Below are 23,625 nucleotides of genomic sequence, written 5' to 3' on the forward strand. Positions count from 1 at the left end.
CATGCAGGGATGAGCCTGGAGTACTGTGCTCTTCATTTCACAGAGCGACATAGTGAACCGTCACAGTGAGGAAACTCTCTGTTGCCCGTGAGGTCCAACGATCTGCTGTGAGAGAGCAAGACTCTGTGCTTTAGCCAACTTGTCGTCAATACCTTTGCATGCTGTTTGATAGAAGTTAGGAGTTACCTCGATCAGAGTGAAGAAAGCGAGAGGACACCTTGTAACGTGAAACAAGTGTTTTCATACACTGAAGAAAAGTCACATCTACAGCTTCACAAAACAGCTCCAAGACCGTGGCATCTAGGGGTGCAGAGGATCAAGAAACTCACGGTTCGGATCGCATCACGGTTTTGAGTCTCGGATCTGATCATTTTTCGGATCAGCAAAAAAAAGAGAAAAAAAGAAAGAGGACAAGACAAATGTGACCTTGTCCTCCATTTATTTTGTAAGACACTTGTAAACTTTTGCCCATTAAATAAAAACAACATTCAACTCAAATTTTACTGCATGTGCAAAGCACCCCATCTGTGCGCCCAGTCCTGCCTCATTCACTGCATTTCATAGCATGGCAAGTGAAGGAGCATTCTTCTTTCAATTGCTGATTTTCACCGTCCACTTTTCTTTGAGCTGCAAACTATGAACACACCGTTTTCGTGCATTCTATGGTCCTACAGCTGGCAAAGTGCAAAAATGCGAACTGCTCCAAAAAACGAAAGTGAAAGTTAAAAATTGCACTCACAGCAGTGGACTCTAAGAGACCCAGTTACAGCCTGTCTGCGTATCGTTGGCATGGAGACACGGTGACCGGCCCAGAACACAGAGCGAAGGAAACACAGTTCGGGGGCCATGAATAGGCGGCCGGATGCGGCCCGCCGGCCGCCTATTGAGGGCCTCTGGTCTACTGGGTGCCCGACATAATTTCAGAACGTGGCTCAGGCACATTCAGCATTCACTGTATTTCACACGGAAACCAAAATGGTCCCATACATGTGACTTACAAGATTCAGGAGGGTTTTCAAGTTCCTCTGCTCCTTCACTTGCCATGACTACCGCTGCGCTTGACGAGTGAGTGTGGATTGAACATGTGGTCATCACGTAAACACGTGAACAACTTTTTTTTTTTTTCATCAACCAATCCACGGACCGTTGAGAGGCATCCGTATGGATCATGGATCAACGTTGATCCGTTGCACCACTAATGGCATCGGACACCTCCACTGCTCTTTTTATACGTCTGTGACAGCAATGCCTGCTCCGCCATCCTGCTTCCAGACTGTGATACTGCTGGCTGATGGCGCTGCGGCCGTGCAGTCATGTTTGAAGTGTTTCCATATGATGAAGGGACACGTGTAACACAATGTTAGCAGACTGTGAAAAACAGTGATACGTTAAGGCTGATTTATACTTCTGCGTCGCCCTACGCAGCAGGGGCTGACGCGGACATGAGCCCCTCATACTTGTGCGTCGATGTGTCCGTGTCGCGCAGTAATTCTCTGCCGAAACACTTGAGGGCAGTGTGGTCTCTCTGATAGCCGGTCTCCTACTTCCGGCCCCGCTACGATCTCTGTTTACTTTTCCACATCGATTCAGAGCGTGTTCTGTTAATCTACAGCTGATACATGTTGCTGTTTATCATACAGACATGATTACATGAAGAATAGAGAGGAGGAGATGAAATACACGGCCGATGTGTGGCCGATGTCCGGGACCCCGCAAGTGCTGTGAATGCGGGAAAGACAAAGCCGTCGAGCGGACCAATCACAGAGCTTGCGGTCCGCGTCGGCTCTACGCGTAGTTACATTTTGGAGGAGGTGCACGTCAGCTACGTGCGTAGGCCTCTGCGTAGGTACGGGAGCTACGCGGACCTACGGCGTAGGTTACGCCGTCTATTCGACGCAGAAGTATAAATCAGCCTTTAGAGTTCTGTGTGAAATCCAACACCAGTTCCCCCAACTTTAACCCGTAGTGATTGGTTATATACTCACTTAGGGGTGTTTCCTCAACCGTGGAGGCCGTACTGAATGGTTCAGTGTCATATTAAGAGTTGTGGATTGGAGAATTTTAAGGAAATTGGTGACAAAAAGGCATGCCAACACTAATGAGAACGTTTGGTGAAAGCACTTCAACATCCTGTGTTCACTAAGTAGTGTGAAGAGAAACTCTTTCCTTGTTTAAACCCAAACTGTGTTTATTACTTGGTATTAATCATCTAGTCTTCGTGGTAGAGGACAGCCCATGGGCACACACAGACTTCCCATTTTTTCTCGCTGCCTCAGTCACTTCATCTCAAACCACTCATGGCTCCCTGGGCTCTCGGTGTTGTCACACCATCCAGAGGTGTGAGCATAAATATTCCTCCACCTCCCAGCAGGAAGCGTGAGTGCTGCTGGATTCTCTCTTTTGTCACACCGCGTTAGTCAGCCCGTAGCGATACTCTTATTAATGTGTTGCGACTTGTTCCTGTCGAATGGTGCAGCGTCAGTCGGCATGTTTACTCATAAACGACCGACTAATAAGAGAATCAGCCATGAAACAAGAGAATCATCTGTGTTGTTGTTGAAATAAGTGTGGGTTTATTTGCGGTACATGAATAGAATATTAATATTTGACATTAAATGGTTAATGTGAGGTAATGTGGCGTAGGAGAGTAAACACAAATTATTTTATATTAACTTATTAAAGGCATCCAAATGACAAACTTGAACCTGTTTAAACTCCTAAAACCAGGTGAAGTAATCTGGTATTTTCTTTTCCTTCTGCTTTAGATCTGGGGTCATTGTCGTGGGATGACTTGGAGAACGACCTTCCAGATGAGCTGATCCCTAATGGAGGAGATCTGAGCCTGATGGGTGGGATGCCTTCAAATGGCGGTGCGGCACCAGGAGCTGGTGGGCCAGGTGGGACCCCTGTGGGCCTCGGTGGCCCGGTCGTCCCAGATGCAGCCGCCAAACACAAGCAGCTTTCAGAGCTCCTTCGAGCAAGTAGCAACCCCAGCATCCCCGGTGCAGGGCTCAATTCAGCAAGTCCACAGCCTGGAGGGATGGGGACTCAGCTTAGCACAGCACTGGGAAAGAGCCCCCTTGGCCAGGGCTCCCCCAACAATCACCCATCCCCCCAGGCCCAAAAAGCAGGAACACCCACAGGAGTAGCAGGACAGAACAACAACAATACTGTAACAATGGGCCTGAACACAACAGGCTTCAACCAGGCCATGATTAACAATAATCAAGGCCATGCTGCGCTCCTCGCCCAAGGGGGGCAGTCGCAACCTGGGCAGGTGATGAATGGTGGTCTTGGACCTGATGCTGGAAGGGGACGGGGAGCAGGTATGCAGTACCAGGGGCAGACAATGCAGGGCGCTGCTCCAGGACCGGGAGGAGCAGGGAGCGCGTTGGCAGAGACACTAACCCAGGGAGGGCAGCAGATGGGGGCTCACGCCAACCTCAGTGCAGCTCAGCAAGCAGGCAACATGAACAAGGTGAGTCATACACCCACTGTACATCTGTGGTCATTAAAATGTCCTTTGTTCTTCAACTGTCTCTGTCAATATTACACCCGACTGAGATACATTTAGCCATCACTGATACTCACTGTCACCTCCAGCATCAACTCTCCAAACCTGGAGAGTAGATGCTGGAGGTGTGGCCGGGCACGCAGCTGCTGGTTTACGAGCTTTATGACTCAACAAGATAAACAACCCTTTTCCTACTAGCTAAATACAAACGTGATACTCTCATCTTAACACGTCTTGCTAACTATGAAAAAATAACAACAAATTTGCGTCACTTTACATGTATACACCCATAGAAGAGGCTTGTTTTTATGCATAAATATGCTAGACTGTGGACCAGATTACAGGCCCGATGGACACAAAGGCAAGACACATGGCACAGCCTAAGGAGGATACAGATGTAATAGATTTGAGGTGATTAACTGATCACTGAACATTTGGTTGGAAATTTTGATGGAGCTGGTACCGAGCTCTGAAAGTCACAAGAACCTTTTACATTCAAATCACTGATAAGAAACTGGACTCTCTTATTGATGAAGAAATAAGGAGGTTCCCATACTTCCAGGAGTCTGAAATTGACCTTTGAACCCATGGACTAAGCTGGTGGGGGATTGAAATTACAAAAAACAAACACTGGCATATCATGTTTCTGACAGGCCAAATGAATACACAACGTTTTTGTGTCACATACACATTTGTTTCAGTACATTACATTGAGATATCAAGGTTTTCTGTTGAATACAAACTTAAAGAGCCATCTTTCTTAAGATATATTCAAATATCAGACCTCTTGCAGTGTCATAGTTCGGTAAACAGCGAGGCATGGTGGCTGGCGTTCCTGTGTGAAACCTCAAGTGTACCGCGACGTTCACGTTATATTTGCATGCATCAGCCTGACACCCTGAAGCTCCGACATGCACACACCAACAGAGTTAGAGACTGAAGCTGCTCAATACTGAAGCTATGGAAAAAAATCTACCTGCAATTGGCACTTGTCGGGTGTTAATATCAGACCCTGTTCCTCCTTTATTTATCTATTGTTTTTATCTTGTAACCTCTTCTTTGTTTGTTCAGAGCCTGAATACACACGTTGCAGGGAACCGTCACTGACCCTGCTGTCAACTGCTTGGTGGTTGTTTAGATCAGTTTTGATCTACGCTTAAATAAAGTGTTAGTTCTCAGAGGCTTTGGTGTGGCCATTGGCGGCTCATATGTAAGCTCCGCTACCAGTGTGGTTTCACAGGAAATAAGTAGGAAGCCGTCTATTGTCTGTGAGAGCCGAGACACTGCAGCCATACGTAACCACAACACACACTCTGTGCTGCTCACGCTGAGAGGAGATAGTGGATGTGTGAGGCCATTCATTCTCAGATTCAGTCCCAGACACAAGCATGTGTTAACCACAAGCAAGACCGAGAGCTGATGTGGAAGTTTCTGTAAGACTGACTGTCTCAGCATTTGCAGGGAAATGTAAGTGTGTGTGTGAGTGTGTGTCTCCTGCTTTTATGATGTCATCAACACTTGTAGAGAAAGGAACCAGCGGACCTTGTGTGTGGCTCCCTCCATTGTGCTTTAATCGCTGGTTGTAAATCTTTTTCTGGTGATTTGTTTGGGTTAGAGGCTGCTGTCACTGCCCCCCACCCCATGCCCCTTTTGTGATTGTGTACCCATGAACACTCCTCCCTCTCTCTCTCTGCTTTATTGGATGGCTGCTCTCCATGTCAGTCACGCAGAGGAGGACGGGTATTGTAAACCACTTAATCAGTTAGCATGACAGAGGGCGGGCGTGATGAGGATGAGGGAGGGAGGGCCGCTCGGCTGAATAGTCGGGCCTGGCAGCAGAGCGCTGAGATGATAGTTGGCAACTGTCCTGCCTGCCGATGTGTGGAGTGTGTCAGAGAGCGGCCGGCTGAATGGGAAGAGTGAAGAGGAGGGGGCGTGACTGTGTGTGTGTGTGTGTGTGTGTGTGTGTGTGTGTGTGTGTGTGTGTGTGTGTGTGTGTGTGTGTGTGTGTGTGTGTGTGTGTGTGTGTGTGTGTGTGTGTGTGTGTGTGTGTGTGTGTGTGTGTGTGTGTGTGTGTGTGTGTCAGCTTGCTCAGCTGTGTTGAAAGGCTGCCAGCGTCTGGTCGTCTCAGCTGGGTCCTTTTTATCTGGTCTGTTGGAGCGGTGTCAACAGCCTGAGGGGATACAGCCTGGCCTGGCATGGCAGAGTCTAGTCTCCCAGCAGCTCAGAGGATGAGAGTGCAGCGGCGAGTCGACCAGTGTGTAGCGCCTGGCTCCAACAAGGATTTCTTCCCCCTCAGGTGCCTCACATCTTAATTTATGCTGTCGTAGTTCTTGTTTATAATTGTAGATAATTACAGAAAATAATAATTAGAGGTGCAGGTGACTCCCTACCAAGATGATTGGACTTGATCCTTGATGGTTACGATTCGATTCAAGGACGATTAGTTGAAATAAAAATGTGGTGTGACTGGATTCGGTTCAATGCCAATTGATAATTGAATCTCAAGTACAAATCGTCTTCCAGAATAAGCTTTGTTTGTTTGTTTGTGTGTTCTCTGCGGGCTCCTTCTGTCTGCTTGTGCAAGCATAAGATTTCGGCTTTTGACCAAGCAGCAACCTCCGATCTCAAAACATGGAGCCCATGCGAAAGTGTTATAAACTGCAGTTCATCGAGAATCCACTTGAAGCTGGCTGCAGAAACACCTGAAACCACATACACACCCATTCAAAGAAGACGATCTTTACAGCAGAAATAAACATGTTTACAGCCTGGTTCAAAAAAACGGTTTGGGTCTACGTAGCTCATTTCTCTATCAGCACACACTTTACAGGGGGTTAATTTTTTTGTAACGCGATTGTTCAGAAGATATTAAGATTATGAGTTTTTGCCCAAATAAGGACATGACTGACATGACTGACAGTCGGGAACACATAACTGTTGGCTAGGCAGCTCAAACTTCACCTCTTTACGTCACACTCTTTGATGAGTTCAGCATTTCCAATATGGCTGCCGCCGACGATTGGCTTCAAAACAGCGTCACGGATACTACGTCCATTATTTATACAGTCTATGCTTCTGACATGTATCCAGGCAATAGATCTTACACTATACTATCACTATACTGTGATTGATTTGATTACACAGAACAAGACGTGGTTGCATACAAACACTTTTAAACAGTTTGTTACTGTTGATGCAGAGAGAAGCCATCTTGGATTTTGCAGCTAAAGTTTCAGAGAGTGTAGCGGGTTACGTATCTGACGTGCATCTCCAAATCTCCAACTCCACATTTGTGCAGAACCTGACAACACATCTGAACTATACACTGTAACGTAGCATTAACATAATCTAGTAGTAGTAGTAGTCTCAGTGACATCACCCGTTGCGGTCACCGTATTGGAAATGCTGACTCAAGCTAACTTTCGAGCAACCCAACGCAAAGAGGAGGAGTTGAAGCCTCCTCTCTCAGCTAGAGTTTTTCTGTCTGTCAGTGCCTCTAATTATGCAAAACTTGTAACCTTATCTTAGAAATTAAATATTCTGATCAGTCATTTGAACTAGGGCTGTCAAAATTGCTCCAAAATGACGTTCGAATATTCGCTCTAAAAAAAAAAACCCCAGAGGTTCGAACCATTCGAATATCTATATTTGCGCATTATGTCAATAACAGGTGGACAAACTAATACAAGAAGACATAACTACTTGTATATGTATTTTTATTTAAGATATAACATGCCTAAAACATACCTACACATTACAAAACAATTAAATGACCTAATGGTCTATACCGTAACACTTTTAAGACCGGAGACCTCTCGCTCGCCCCCCTCTCTGCGCAATGCGCTGAGTGAGTGCTGAACAAGACTTGTGCGAGCAATTAAAGGTCCCGACTCTTGTCCCTATTATAGGCAGGCTTCAATCAGTGATTGAAGCAAATATTATTCACATTAATTGAAGTTAAAAACGAAAAAGTAGTCCACTTACATTCTTGGCACTTGTATAAAAAAAAAGAGGAAAAACTGCATTTTATCACAGTGTCACTGATTGTCGGGCTCAGGCCAGATCACTTTTATTCACTATGTTCCCAGCGAAAGAAAAGACGCGTTCAGAGCGCACTGAGGATCCGGGGACAAAAAGATTCCTCTCTGCCATCTGCTTCACGCTGTGCATGTGTGACTCCTGTGATCTGTCCCTGACCTGTCATGCAGTGCGCACACTCGCAAAGCAGCCGCTGATGTGTTTTTTTCCACAGTCGAATATTAATTTTCACAATCGAATCTCCGTTTTTTTTTAATATTCAAATATATATTCGAATTTAGAATATTTGTTGACAGCCCTAATTTGAACCAGCCTGTTCAAGTTTTTTGAATGGGTGTGTATGTGGCTTTCAGTGCTTCTGCAGTCAGCTTCAAGTGGGCACTCATGAAACTGCAGTTTTGAACACTTCTGCAGCAGCTTCATTCCTTGAGATGGGAAGTTGTCTCTTGATATGAACCAAATAGGGTTTTAAAATGTCCTTCTTGAAGATGTGATGCTGTTTGTTTCACTCAGCCTTACTTTTTGAGGGATTTTGGGTGAATCTGGGTGAAATTCCATGACAGCCAAGAGCTTTTATGTGTGTCTAGGGTCATTACTGTTTTGTTTGCTATTGGTGCTTCTACTTCTTTTGGGATGTTTACAGTTTGGTGTCGGTGTCCAACTCCAGAATTAAGGTTTCCATCACCAGATCTTAATGTAGCTTTGATACTCTGTGACCTACTACACTATGTTGTGTGTCTCCTTACACACGTCCTTCTGCTTGTTAGTATAAAAAAACATCTGCAGACATGGCTGATCTTCTCTCCATGTTCAGTGTATCCAGACCTAAAGACGAGTCTGTGACCAAAACACTGCATCCTCTGCCACTTGTGGACGTGAACCACAAACCAGTTCCATTGGACACTTATGGGAGCTGTGCGGTAGGCTCTCTCTGCCACTGTACATTTTAGGCTGTACTATTTGGGACTAGGCAGCTGATACCTTGGGTTAATGGTCATTAGCTCTGTTAGCCGTCCTGTGCAACATGGTAGAACGCTGCCTTTGTAATATCCCCCCACTCTCTACTTTTTTTTCATAAGGCACGTCATGGCTTTAGCTAAAACAATTTTTCTCATAGCTTAACAATCTAGCAGAAGAACCTTTCAAAATAAAAGGATGTTTGTTATCAAAACAGGAAATAAAGTAACCTATACGTTCGGATGTGAAAGCATCATGAATAACAGTTCCATGAGTCAACCTCTCCTGAAGCTTCAACATACACTGAGTTAGCATCATGTATCATATCTTTACTTGAGAGTATTAATTTGCTCCCGTTGCTTTAAAAATGATGAGCAGGAGTTTTAACAAGGATACTATTTAGCCTTTTTTTTTTTTGCTGACTCAGATATTGAACGGCACCAAAAACATCAAGATAAATGCCAAAAAGAAAATCAGCTGAGTTGGGTCTGGGTTGTGGTTGCGTATGTGCAACACTTCTACAACTGACCAGCTAGAGAAAAGAAAAACAAAATGAAGGCTTCACCAGATGACGGCCTGACATAACCATCCTGCCAATGGCTGGTATCACGCAGAGCTGTCGTGGTGCCAGAGCACTGGTTTTGGTTTAGAGGGAACTCTGCACAGCCATTCTGGCACAGCTGATGTAGAGCTGGCTTCTGCAGAGAGGGTCTTGTTGGGACAAATTGGCAGTAAAATGTGGGTGAAGTTGTTGTTGGCACATTGCTGTTATTTTGAAAAACGAGGGTGAGTAATGACCCCCAAAATAAATCATCATCCATCATAACATCCAGACTTGTACAAATACATCGAAATGTGACTCTTTGTTGTGAAGGAGCAACGCTGACTGTTGGTTTATTGAGAATGTTGAGCTACTGGCGTCACACAGGCAGTGTGTAAATAATGGACATCACCGTCTTGATGATGTCGCCAATCTGTTTCCTGTGTAAAGAAAGCCTGAAGTTCATTAATTAGCCTCCACCATGTTGGACTTCTGGAGCCAGGAGTTGCCATATTTGGAGAGCATGGTGGTGCTGCACAGGAGCTTAGGGTCAGAAAACACATTGTAATCAGAACTACCTGTCCAAGCCCCAGTCTTGTTCATCAGCTGGTGATGGGCCAGATAAAAGCCTGAGCACAGACTCCTTCGATGGCGAGTTAGAGCCGTAAACTACACAGAAGTCACACTTGAAAACCCAGCAGCAACAACACATGGCTGAGAGGCGGTTTAGTCATATAAAAATCCGCTCTCATTGTTGTTGAGAGGTTAGCTTCAAAAAACCTGAACCCTTTTTGGGTACCAGGCTGCAAACATGTTTCTCCTTCTGCTGTTAAGTCCAGCATTTTAACAGGGGTCTAACTGGGACACTCAGACTTTTGGATTCAGCCTCAAGTTTATGCTTTGACTTTAATGTATTGTCTGTCACAGTCCGAGGTTGCCAGTTAACGCCACTTAAGTGACTGCCAAAAATTGAGAAGGGTATCACATCACATTTGTCTTGGACTTTATAACCTCTAACCTCTCTGTCATTTCTCTCTCTCTCCAGATGGGCCTGGGCAGCAACGGAGGTCCGTTTGGGGCTCAGTCCTACGGTCAGGGGGCTGCAGGGCCCGGCCAACAGCAGCTCCAGAACAAGGCTGCCCTCACCAACAGCCTGCCGCCTTTTCCCAACGAGCTCAAAGGGGCCGCTGTGACGAGCGTGCCAAACATGGTTTGTGCTTGTTTCTCTTTTTAAGACATTACTCAGATATCAACACAGATGTGAGGAGACATGCTCCAGTTGTTAAGACACAAACCTTCCTGAGCAAAATAAATCTGAGTGTGAAAGGAACAAATTGATGAATAATATTTAATGGTTGCACGGTGGAGCACCAACGTTCTGAATCGATTTGAAGGGATACTGCTCTTTAAGACGGAGAGGTTTTTTTAATACTCCTTATCTAATTGTGCCTGAAGGGGTAAACACAGCATCCTATGACATGCTGACATCAGCCAACTACTCTAAAAAGACTTAAAAAGAAACAACTAGCATAAAGTTTGCTTTCAGTCAAACTTACAAACATGAAACATGGTTGTCCCGCCCCTTAGCTGGTTTCATTAGCCGCCATTAACAACATGCAGCACACTCATGACATGGAGGCGACACGTTTGTTTACTTTGTCTTTTCTTCCTGCCGGAGCTCAGCCCTCCAGCAGCCGTCAGTCAAACATGAACCCAGCTTGCCCCTCCGGGCTCCTGGAGTAAAAGAAGCAGTTGATTTTTCTCTCTAAAGACCTTTCAGTAGTAAAAAAGTAATATAAGAACATGCAGAAAATAGAGAGAAAAATGATTTTATTTTGCTAATGAAAGTTGGGGTTGTGGTAACTGAGGTACCATCTTTGAAACTGTTGCTGCCAGTCTAACGAAATCGACTGTGTGTTTGTAAACTCATCATAACACGTGGCTTTCTTTTTCACCCTTGCAGCAGCCACAGCAGCAGGCGCTGCTCCCCCTGGCCGGAGGCGGGGGTGTGGCAGTGCCTTCAGCGGGCCCCACAGCCGACCCAGAGAAACGCAAGCTGATCCAGCAGCAGCTGGTCCTGCTGCTCCACGCACACAAGTGCCAGAGACGGGAGCAGGCCAACGGGGAGGTGAGGGCCTGCGCCCTGCCTCACTGCCGCACCATGAAGAACGTCCTCAACCACATGACCCACTGCCAGGCCGGCAAGTCCTGCCAGGGTGAGTCAGAGTTTTTCAAACAATCATGATGAAGTGAGTTTGATCGTTTCCCTGTGTTGGAAAGTCAAAACCTCCTTTTGAACAATGAGAATTAACAGCTGTGAGGTCACGTTGTCTACGAGATAGGACACCAGAGACTCATTTCTTTTAACATTTATTAACTCTGTCCATATTAGGGATGTACGTTTTAAGTATTTTCCGTGATCAATCTTTGGAATTGTAACAATCAATTATCGATTACAATGTTTCCCCTAGGTTTACAGCCTTGGGGGGCTCAATGAAGATGAAACTGGTTCACACAGCACACCTGCTGCAGGTAGTGACCAAGCTAACACTGAGCCCCTCAGATAATAACTCAGCCTGTCACAGGAATGCATAGCTTTCATTTCTAAAGACTAGACGCACAGCGGGGAAAATATAAATTCTTAATGTCCGACTGTCATTCTTAAGTTTTCATCTGAGTTTATATTATCAGTGATGCACTTTAGCTCCTCATAATCTCGTTTTCGTCTTGAATAAACGAGCTGTTGATGAACATTTATCGTATCATTGTGCTGTGATGTGTGTATGTGAGCGCACGTGTTTGTGTGTCTGTGTGCGCATCAGGGTGGAACTGTGCCATGCACAATACAGAGAGCAGAGGAGCATAATGACATCCTGTCATGTAAATACAAGAAATAACATCAGGATATTCAGTCTGTTTAATAAAAGAACAAGTTTAAGTCCTGATCTATGAGAGAGGTAACCCTGAATTACTTCTGCTGTGATCTGGCACTATATAGAAAATACAATTTACTGAACTTCCAAGGGGGACGGGGGCCGCTGTTGCCCCCCCCCCCCCCCCCCCCCCCCCCTATAATGGTAGGGGAAATACTGGATTAATCCATAAAAAAACATTGAGTTTTCTTCAGTCAGAAACAATGCCGAATACGTTGTTTTCACCCTAAATGATGTTTTCCACAGAAACACAATGCATATAACTGAATAACGGTATTGAATACGGGTAACATGTTTAACACTGATTATCAACGATCAGGCTCATAAAAACTTTCTCTGCAGACATATCTTAAAAAGTGAAGGCTCAGACTACTAACTGTGTTTTTTCTGCAACAAGAAAACTGAGCAGTAAAGTACTTCAGACTCACAGTGTCAAGTTTTCTGTCAAATCGGTCTTATGGATAAAATTGAGCATGTGTACGTGCTCAGGTGTCAGCCGGGAGCGCAACTGGGTCATAACCAGCAGCGGCAGAAAAGCACAGACGGCTCTGATGTTGCTGCTCTGCAAACATAGCGTACTAGCAATTCCCATCAGTCTGTTGGCTTTGTATCTAAAGGTGGAAATGTCCACTTTAAAGTTATCAACCTTTGTGTCCGTGTCGTTGTTGGCTGCAGTTGCGTATTGATCCTCTTTAAAAGCGCTCAGGGAGACCTGACGCACAGCCACAGCTGCAAGCTGAGCGTCTCCACACCTTTAACAGCTGAGTCACTTTGAAACATGCTTTAAACTTAAAACACCTCCTTGATAGCTGAACCAAATATGGGACCACATGTTTGTTCCATAGAACATTGAAAACAAAAGTGTGCGTTTCGAGTGATTTCTTAACAATCAATTAATCAATGCTCCATTAATTGTTTACATTCCTAGTATATATGCATTAAGGAGATAAGACACTATCTGGTCATGAACTGTGATTTCTGGATCCTCTTTTTTTTACATGCAACAGAGCAGAGTGTAACAAGCCAGTAATTGAAATTTTTTGTGTGTATTATCCCCACAATCTTTAAAGCGTGCACAAAACCGAGACACGCTATTTTTCTCAAACATGAGTCAAAACTCGCCACACGTCTAACCACCACAACCTCAGCTTTGCTTCTGTTTGTGCAGCTCCACTCAGACAGAGCGCTCCATGTGACTCACATCTGACCACCTTTAGTAGTTGAGGGTTCATGGGCCTGGTATATGTACTCAGGACATTCAGGAGAATCAGTCTTATTTTGCAATGATGACACATCATGTAAGACAAGCAGCCAGCGAAGAACTTAAAAGGAATGTTATCTGATTGTGGGGGAAGTCTGAATTTCGTCAGTAAGAGGTACTCACCGCGAGACAAATTATCAGCAGAGATTTCCTCCTCTAGTAAACAGATCTAGAGCTTGAAGCGAATACTTACTGACTGCAATCCTTGTTTCATTGCAATCCATGTTACTTTATATGGACACTGAATTTAAAGTGCGTTTAGACTGTTAAAAAGTCAGGCTGAAAAAAGAGTCATTGAACCCTTTCCTAGGTCTCCTCCTGGTGTCCATTTATTTATTTATTCAACCTTTATTTAACCATGTTGGTCCCATTGAGATCAAAGATCTCTTTTTCAAGGGAGACCTTGCCAAGACAGTCAGCAGCACAAAAACCATAGACTGTATAAAATATGGACGCAGTATCCGTGACGTCACCCATATGTTTTTTGAATCGCTGTTTTGAGGCCAATCAGCGGCGGCGGCAGCCATATTGCTGCTGTTGAGCGATTGTGGCGTAAAGAGGCGGGCTTTGAGCCTCCTAGCCAACAGCTACAGTGTTCCCGCCTGTCAATCAAGTCAGCTGTGCCTCTCATTGGAAGACTCGTAATCTCAATAACTTCGAAATTGCTGTTAGAAAAAAAATTACCCCATACAGTTTGTGCCGATCAAGAAATGAGCTATCCAGACAACACTCGTCTTTTGAACCAGACTGTAAACATGTTTATTTCTGCTGTAAAGATCGGCTTCTTTTGAATTGGTGTGTAGGTGGTTTCTGGTACTTCTGGAGCCAGCCTCAAGCGGATCCTGAATGAACTGCAGTTTTTAGCACTTCCGCATTGGACTCATATATTTGGACCGGAGGTTGCCGCTTGACAAAAACACAAAGTTACAGACATAGACACACAGAGAACCAAAGCACAACGTTAGTCCCAGAAAGAGCCGTTACCGAGGAGGCAGTTGTAACAAGATAAACAACAACATGCTAAAGATTTAACTTCAAAGTCTTTGATTTTAGATTCAACAACATGAAGTGACACCAGCTCCTTGAGTTTCAAGTCATTCTGTAATAAATTCCAGGCCATGCTGACACCTCCTATCTATACTTCCTTTCCTCCTTGTCGGTGTGACCACGAGTGTCTGCTCAAAACACTCAGCCTCTACCTGCTGGCCTGCTCTGCTCTTCCTCCTCCACTTTCCCTTCCTCCTGAACCTCCAGCTCTTGCTCCTCTCTGTCCTGCTTTGATGAAAACTTCCCCCAAAGCTTCTCTCATTTAAATTTGGCTCCTTGTCTCAGCTCCGGCCTTGGACTTGAATGCTGAAGTTAAATTTGAAGCCAAAGCGCTCAGAGGCCAAGGTGTGCTAAGTATGAAGGAGTCTGTGTCTCCGCTCCCTGCCTGCCAGCTCATTTCCTCTCGCTCAGGATCTCTGCTCCTCCGTGCCACTGAAATTACTGCGAAGGGAGATTTTGATCGAACATGAGTTATCGTTGTGGTTGTAGATTTATCTGATGTCTATTGGCTTGGTTTATTTTTACCCGAGGCACCCTGCAGTTTGCGGTATGACGAGTGCTTGGATTGGCTTCAGTCCTCGCTCAGAGGCCCTTTTCTTTGTTCATCGCCACACACTAAATCTACAGACAGCCACCACCATGAACGCCTTGCTGTCTTTGAGTGTTTGCCAGTAGTATTGGCGCTCTAACAAAAATGATAAAGTTAAATTGTGTTTATTTGTGCACAGCTCTCGGAGCAGTGTAGTAATTGTTTATTGGGCAGGGTGGTGAAGTGCCAGAGAGCTAGCAGGGCTTAATTTAGCCTGCTTGTTGTTCTGTGCTGATTAGCTGCTAGCACATTAGCATGGCAGCAGATGAAACGAAGCGACTTACTTCAGCCACGCACATGCAAAAACGGTTCGGGGTCCCTTTACACCGGGCCGTGCCAAGAGCTTTCAAAGATCTGAACCTGAAACTTCTGAGCTTCTGGCAGAATTATTTCATTTCTTTAGTTTCTCTCATTAGCCGGTGGTCCATCTGTCTTACCTCCCATACATTTAGCTTTTAACAGCCTTTCTCACTGCTAGGCCCATGTTTCTGTCATGTTTACTCTGTCCTAGTTTTTAACTCACTGCACATCCACATCTTTGTTATCTGCAGCCAGGTTATTTAAAAAGATGCACTTTTTAGGGAAACTCATGAAGTGCCAGATATTTTATATTAGAATCAATCACTGCCGGTTCATCTGTGCATACCTTCTGTCAGCATGCAACTTTTTAAAAATAATCTGAGGTATTTACGTCTCACTTGTTCAACAGTGCAGCTTCCAACAAAATGAAGTTCCCTCTGCTCAAAGCCGGGCCTTTATCACTCAGATCCTACCACAGCTCCGTTACCAAGCTTTGTCATTTCTCTGCACTGTATATTTTTTGGCATTTTTGCCTTTATTGGATAGGAAAGCAAGAGGGATACAGGAATTGTGGGGAGTAGAGAGTGAGGGAAGACATGCAGCAATAGAGGCTGTGAGTCAAACATATGACCGTTGCGACGAGGAGTATAGCTTCTGTATGGGGCGCCAAACAGCGCCCCTTCACCAGCCGGATACATTTGTAATCTGCTGAATTAAAACTGACTTCACATGAAAGTGGAAATCCTTTGTTGATCAAATATCTCAAGCTTTCAGCATCACCACTCTAAACCCTGTGTCTTTGTTGTCTCTGTCTCGCTCTTTCTGCAGTGGCTCACTGTGCATCGTCCAGACAGATCATCTCGCACTGGAAAAACTGCACGCGACACGACTGTCCTGTCTGCCTGCCGCTAAAGAACGCCAGCGACAAGCGCACCCAGCAGCGTAAGTACAAGCAGCTGGCTCTGGACCAGCATCACTTAACCACTGAACTGTTGGCAGACTGGTTCAGCATCAACACAACCGATTGAAGAAATTCCACTGTGTTATTCCTGGATATACGGATACTAAGATATGACAGGAGTTATGTTATTATATTGAGATGTAGTAGTATGCAGTGACAGCTGGAGAATTAAACCTGCTTGTTGCTTTCTTCCTTGTTTGGTGTGTGTGTGCGTGTCTGTGCGTGTGTGTGCGCGTGTGTGCGCGTTAGTCGGGGTAGTCGGCCAATTTATTTCTAGGTTTGTGCTCCTCCACGATGAGTAAAAGCACTCAGTGAATAAGAGTGAGGTCCTGCTGGGTTTGTAATCTGACACACAGAAGAGCTCAGAGAGTGATGGAGGGAGAGAGGGTGGAAACGGAGAGCGAGCGCAAGAGGTGTCCCGCTGAGCCTTTGGCTGTTTGGCTGTTTACTGTGACTCCCTGTTACAACAGAGCGGAGTTTGACTCTCTCTCTCTGCCTCCCACCTAAACTATTTTCAGGGTTCCCAAGCATCCTGGAAAACAGTTTACCAGTTTTGGAAAATGAGAGAAAAAGTAAAATGTCCTGGAAATTTATTCCAACATGACTGCGTGCGTCCTGAAAAATTAAAAAAACACTTCCCCATTCATTGAAAGCTGAGTGCACGCTGTGCTGGAAAAGACAGCGACACAGACCAGTCTGGCTGCGTGACTTTTTTCACATCTTTTCTCCCTCACTTGGTCATAATCATGCATTCACAGAAAACAGGGGTATATTGTTTCTGTTTTATGGTAAATTAACCTTGTAGAGTGCTCTTTTGATTCAAAGACTCCTATATTTAAGTTAAAGAGTGACCAGCGGAGTCAGGCAGAGAGCTTGAGGGTCTGTGCCTCACAACTTTCCCTGCAGGCTGAGAGCTCAGTTACCGTACTGTAACCTGACAGAGCGCAAACTCCTGATAGTGAAAACAAACGGAACACAAAGAGCGTCACAGAAACTACACGTTGTAGACACCACTGATCATAATAGACATCGCCACGCAGGAAGACAGTTTAAACTTTTTAAATTCTCTGAGAGACCTTCAAGTACAGTACGGTAACTAAAACATTTTTATTTAAAGGTGACATATCATGCAAAATGGACTTTTTAAAGGTTCTTTACCTGAAATATGTGTCCCTGGCATGTCTACAAACCCCCCGAGAATGAAAAAAATCCATTCTGCCCCTGTTCTGATTTCTCCACCTTTCTGTAAATGTGTGTGAAACGAGCCGTTTCAGACTTCAGTGTTTTTGTTACGTAACAACAATATCCGGTCTGTCACGGAGTCAGAGCTCGGAGCTTGTTCAGCCCATAGACTGTATAAAATAATACTGAATCCCTCCTCCGTTTTTCATTACCTGTACAAATGTGTGCTAACAAGGAGCTTAGGAGGGAGGCATGCTAGTTGTAGGCTGTCTTAATAAACACAAAGGTTGGTTTTACTCCCCACGTCTGCAGATTTGAAGATCTAGTGGATGATTTTTATTTATCATGGATAAGTGCTAGCGCTAATTAGCATAGCCACATAGCTACATGTTCATAGCTGTAGCTGTAGCTGTAGCTGTGTACCAAGACACACGTCGACATACTGACAAATAAAACAACAAGAAACACTAAATCTGTGACCAATCCTTCAGAAAGGTCCTGCTGCCTTTCTGGCAGAGGTCGGTTTTACTCCCCACGTCTGCAGATTTGAAGATCTAGTGGATGATTTTTATTTATCATGGATAAGTGCTAGCGCTAGTTAGCATAGCCACATAGCTACATGTTCGTAGCTGTGTACCAAGACACGCGTCTACATATTGATAAATAAAACAACAAGAAACACTAAATCTGTGACCAATCGTTCAGAAAGGTCCTGCTACAGGCGCCTCTCTGTCAGGATCAGATTCAGAGGGTTGAAGTAAAGCGATCTCTGAGCAGCCGTGTATATTCAGCCAACATGTAAACATTAGATCAAAATGCTGGAGAGCCGAGGCCACATCCACTTCTGGAGGGGGCGTGGTCAGAGGGAAAACAGAGTGTTCTGATGAGGAATGAAGAAGAGGGCTTTTCAGGCAGACCAAAATCTGATTTCAAAGTGTTTTTTTGAGCATAAACTTTAAAGACATGTTTTGGGGACCTCTTAGACCAATATATATTGATGAAAAAAGTGTGATATGTCCCCTTTAAATGTGACATTTGCTTTGTTTTATATTGACCACTTTGCTGTAATTTTCAAGCATGTAAAGAGATGATTTCATTGATAGCCATAGACTGCAGGTCATTCAATGTAGACTTCCACTGAGAGGAACATATTAGACTACTTAGGAACTAAATTAGGAACTAAATCTGTCATACCAGCTTGATCATCACTGAAAATGTTCTCTGGAAAATGTTCTCTGGAAAAGAATGGGAGCCCTTATTTTTCTCACACTCCCTCCATGCAAACTTTGTCACAGGTTCACAGTCTGTTTTATTTTCTCTTCATCCTTCTCTTGAGTAGTTTCCTGATACTTTACTCCTTCTGGACTTCACCACCACGCTCTGCAGTTTTTTATCACTGACAGTGTTCCAGTGTTGGTCTGTCCATGTTTGGCTCCCATTTTAAAGAACATGGTGTCGAGGTTCAAGTCCCTCCTGCCAAAACAAACAGAGCGCAGTGTTTCTTTGTACTGACTCCTCTCGTTTATGTCTTGCTACAAACTCTGAGCTTTTTACACCAACCTTAGTCTGAACCCAGAGAAGTACATTAACGCTGTGATCCCTGAAGGGGTTTATGCATATATTCAGTCTTCTGCTGTTGGAAGCGTTTGGCTCTAAATGAATGTTCTCATACTGGGATCACGCTGTCTTGTTGCCTGAGGTCAGGTGTGCATATTTAGTGTTACCTTGACTATTAATCACACACCAGTACAGATTGTTCTCATGCTTGAAGTGTGACTTTGTGCATTTTGTTTATGTTCTGTAGTTGATCTAAACCAGGGGTTACCAAAGTGTGGGTCTGGACCCCTTGGGGGGGTCGCGAAACACAAATGGGGGGGTCGTGAGATATCTTCCAGAATGTTTTCTTTTTTTAAATTATCTAAAAAAGTTAATTTAACTAGGGGTGTAACGATTCTTTTAAATAACGATTCGATTCATATCATGATTCGTGGTTGTCGATACGATTAAAGGACGATATTGGTTCATGTAGAACGATACGATCCGAAACGATTCAGTGACTTGAAATCAATTCAGTAACTTTTTAGCCAAAAATTCATCCAGTGTGACTGTGAGATAAATCCCTTGATACTGGACAGTCCTAGAGTCCTGATGTTGGCGTGATGTTTTTGGCCTGAGCTGAGTTTTGTCCTAGTCTCTGACTAAACATGCTGGAAAGGCCTGAGGCTTCTGCAGAGCTGATGTTACCTTGATGAACGCTGCAAGAGGCGCCTGGACGGCCGGCGTTGTGTGAAATCCCATGGCGCCTTAGGTGGCTGGATAGATTTGTGGTGTTGCCGTGGTAACTTTACTTGACCTTTACATAGCCTACTAACAGTGAGCGACTTATTTAGAACATCTCCATCTTTGAAAAAGCCAAAGTGTTTCCACACACTGGACCGCAAAGGTGGCTTGATCAGTTCTCGCTTGCTGGCTTCTCCTCTGTCATCTGCCATGGTATGTTTTGTTGTCTGCTGGCGCGCGGCGATGACCTCACAGACAGACAGCCTGAATTGAGTAACATTTAACCTTTTAAAACGATGTTAGATCAATATATGTCGTCCGGAAGGCCAACTTGCCGAGCACAGATTGATGTAGTTGGATCATAGGAATGTAAATCGATTCATTGATGTAGTGGATGAATCGGTACACCCCTAGATTTTACCCATGATAGTAAAAATATCGTCAAAAATAGAAGCTAACCTTGAAATAACACCTTGAAAATAGAAAGTGTAATGAGTTTTCTGCTTTTCTTTGTTTCCAGATGACTCCTAAGTTTAGGGTTAGTGAACAGTTAATTATCTAAAGCATCAGTAGCAGCAGGTTAATTCATAACAGCACAGGAAACACAGACACATGCTCATATAGGTAGGGTCATTTTCTGCAGACCAGCTACATGAAGACACATTAAATCACTCTGATGGACAGTGGGGGTCACAAGACTTTGGCACTAATATTTTGGGGGTCGCGGGCTGACAAGTTTGGGAACCCCTGATCTAAACTGACCGCTCCATCTCTCCACAGCTACGCTGCTAAGCTCCCCTAACGCAGGACTCCAGAACCCCATGTCCTCAGTTGGTGTGGGCCAGCCCAGCGCTCCCACCATCAATACCTCAACCCCCATAGACCCCAGCTCCATGCAGAGAGCCTACGCCGCACTTGGTCTGCCCTACAGCAGCCAGGCCGCTGGGCAGACCCAGCAGACCACCGGCCCGGGACAGACTGCAGGCGCCCAGAACGCACAGGCCCAGCAACAACAGCAGCTCCCACAGATGAGACCCATCAATGCACTTGGTAAGGCCGGAGGGGACAGTCGTGTTGCTGCAGTCTTTACATGCTGTGTGTCTGAAACTTAAAACTTATGAATGCATGTACGCACTGATCGTCAAGTGAGTCTTATGGCTTCAAATCTAATAATGTCCTGTCATAACAAATGTTTAAAAATAGTGTGTAAAGTTTGTGTAGTATCCCAGTATGTGTGTTTGTCGTCTGGAGTACTCTTAGACATGGGCGTAGACATGGCGGCCATTCAAAGCCTTACTGTGGCTGAGCTTGATAACGAAATTGAGGCGGTGCTGTTTGCTTACAGCGTTTTTGTATTTACAGGAAACCAGATGGCTCTTGGAGGTGCTGCACTGGGTGTGGCCTCGTCAGATCAGACAAACCTGCACACAGACTCGCTACCCAACACACTCAACACTAACAAGTGAGTCTTGAAAGAAAGCTACAGCTCATTTAGAATCAAAGAAATGAGAGACTCATGTTTCCTTGACTGTTCAGGTCTACAAGATCTGATGCTAGCTCGGTGTTGTACAAAAGAAATATATAAATTTATCTTTTAAAGACAGAGAACTAAAAGTTTTAATATTTGACCCTCTCCCTGTTGCATCTCCAGTCAGCTGCTGTCAGATGGATCAGCTGTGAGCTCGATGGGGAACATCCCCACAGCTGCACCCATCTCTGCCACCGGCACCAGGAAAGCGTGGCATGAGCACGTCACTCAGGACCTGCGCAATCACCTCGTACACAAACTGTAAGTGCAAACTCCGGGCTGAAGAGTGGTGTATCTGTTTGTCGCCCCCTACAGATTGTACTGTAGAGACCTTGTTTCATTTAAAGCAACATTTTCAAGTTCAGATTACTTGATGTGTTCAAAGCTGCAAATTCTCTCCTGTGGCAGAGTACAAGCCATATTCCCAACCCCTGATCCGGCAGCTTTGAAGGACAGACGAATGGAGAACCTGGTGGCTTACGCCAGAAAGGTGGAGGGGGACATGTACGAGTCAGCTAACAGCCGGGTAGGTCTCCTCATGTGGACCTTTATGTCACTTGTATTTCTTACTCTATCGAGGCAAAACTGGAAACAACACACGCAGTATTTTCATCCATTGTTTCTACTCTCTTCATGCAAATCTGTCTGATGCATCAACTTATCTTGCTTCATTCTTGTGCCTCCTCTCAGGATGAGTACTATCACTTCCTGGCTGAAAAAATCTATAAAATCCAGAAGGAGCTGGAGGAGAAGAGGCGTTCAAGGCTACAAAAGCAGATCATCAACCAGGCGCCTTTGGCTGCTCAGGGGGCCCAGCAGCCCGGCCTTCCCCAACCCAATGCCTTCAGCCCAAGGCCGCAAAGTGAGTAGAACTTTTTCAAGACTCCAGGTCTTTAAAGTAGGGATGTAAACAATTAATGGAGTATGGATTAATCGATGTTCAGAAATTACTCAAAACGCGCATTTCTGTTTTCAATTTTCTGTCACAAGGAACAAACATCATGTGGTCTCATATTTCGTTCAGCTATCAGAAATGTGTTTGAAGTATAAAGCATGTTTCAAAGTGAATCAGCTGTTAAAGGTGTTGCGCACAGTGGAGACGCTCAGCTGGCAGCTGTGGCTGTGCAACAGACTAATGGGAATTGCTAGTACCCTATGCTTGCAGAGCAGCAACATCAGACAGACCGATTAGACAGAAATCTAGACACTGTGAGTCTGAAGTACTTTTTTGTTCAGTTCTCTTGCAGCAAAAACACAGTCAGTAGTCTGAGCCTTCACTTTATAAGATACGTCCGCAGAGATTGTTTTTATGAGCCTGATCGTTGATAATCAGCATATGCATTGTGTTTCTGTGGAAAACATCATTAAGGGGAAAAACAACGTATTCAGCAATGTTTTTGACTGAAGGAAACTCAATGTTTTTTCTTGATTTATCGATAATTGATCTTTAACATTTCCAAAGATCAATAATGGAAAATAGTGCTTAAACTTTACATCCCTAATTTAAAGTGATTATTAAGATTATTAAAACATATTTAAAAGTTGAGGTTAATACTAAAAAGAAAAGCATGCAGTGGAGGTTTTTACTTTTGGTTGTGTTGCTCTTCAAAGACTTTCTTCTCTTTGTTTATAGATGGACCCGTTCCCCTGCCCAACATACCAAATCAGATCATGAATCGCATGCAGGTTTCACAAGGTATGGCTTGTATGCAACATGTTGCCCATCGTATATTCAGATTGAAACTGCATGTAGACTGTGTAATCAAGAAAGACCGAACCACAACGAAGAGAAGAACATTGAATTAACAATCACAATGCACAAATCACATATCATCATGTGGAGTCAGATTCATTTAAAAAGAGGCTCCAGGACTTTTGCAAGAACAAAACTGATGGTGAAGTGAATTAAGATGTGGAAGATGTACCTTAAAGAAGAACGGAAGGGAAAATTATGGAAAAGGATCAATTATATCCCGAATAATCTGCAAGTTTGATTAAAGAGTTCACATTTAAACGCACACACGGGATAAAATGAGGAAAAGACAATAAGCACAGGGAAGATTAAAGGTTTGTAATGTGGTCTTGCAAGCTTCCTCTTGGAAAGTTGCTAATTGTCATCTGCTCTTCTTTCAGGAATCAACCAGTTCAACCACATGGCTCTGCCCAACGCACAGATATCCCAGGCCCCGATGGGAGCTCGAGCTGCCTCCCCCATGAATCACCCACAGCAGATGAACATGAGCTCCGTCCCAGCGGTAAGGAGGACCGGGCGGAGGGCCATGCAGATCACAGCACACACTTCAACTCACACACTCAGACAAGTGTAGAAGTAACAGGAGCGAGTTGGCGGTAATGTTCCTGATTCCACCTTACATTGCAAAGACGGGAGATTACACTTTATCTGCATCATCAGCGCTAAATCTGCTCTCACAGGACTTCAGCCAGATTGTCCAACATCCCTGAGTTTACAAACTGGTGAACATGACGTAGC

The 23,625-nt window shown here is 44.6% G+C and overlaps 1 protein-coding gene across 9 annotated transcripts in view; it reads left to right on the plus strand.

Annotated features, from left to right (window-relative positions):
* crebbpa (CREB binding protein a) overlaps nucleotides 1-23,625 on the plus strand; it is a 55,837-nt gene that overhangs the window by 13,068 nt on the left and 19,144 nt on the right. For all 9 annotated transcript variants that reach the window (XM_034688395.1, XM_034688389.1, XM_034688386.1 and 6 more), the window contains exons 2-12: nucleotides 2,766-3,478; nucleotides 10,099-10,263; nucleotides 11,017-11,269; nucleotides 16,012-16,125; nucleotides 20,387-20,656; nucleotides 20,969-21,068; nucleotides 21,258-21,395; nucleotides 21,543-21,660; nucleotides 21,825-21,996; nucleotides 22,768-22,830; nucleotides 23,268-23,389. In XM_034688395.1, the coding sequence (XP_034544286.1) occupies nucleotides 2,766-3,478; nucleotides 10,099-10,263; nucleotides 11,017-11,269; nucleotides 16,012-16,125; nucleotides 20,387-20,656; nucleotides 20,969-21,068; nucleotides 21,258-21,395; nucleotides 21,543-21,660; nucleotides 21,825-21,996; nucleotides 22,768-22,830; nucleotides 23,268-23,389 (2,228 nt within the window). The remainder of the gene's footprint in view (nucleotides 1-2,765; nucleotides 3,479-10,098; nucleotides 10,264-11,016; nucleotides 11,270-16,011; nucleotides 16,126-20,386; nucleotides 20,657-20,968; nucleotides 21,069-21,257; nucleotides 21,396-21,542; nucleotides 21,661-21,824; nucleotides 21,997-22,767; nucleotides 22,831-23,267; nucleotides 23,390-23,625) is intronic.

The sequence above is a fragment of the Notolabrus celidotus genome, chromosome 7, assembly GCF_009762535.1.
Source record: "Notolabrus celidotus isolate fNotCel1 chromosome 7, fNotCel1.pri, whole genome shotgun sequence".
Lineage (NCBI taxonomy): Eukaryota > Metazoa > Chordata > Actinopteri > Labriformes > Labridae > Notolabrus > Notolabrus celidotus.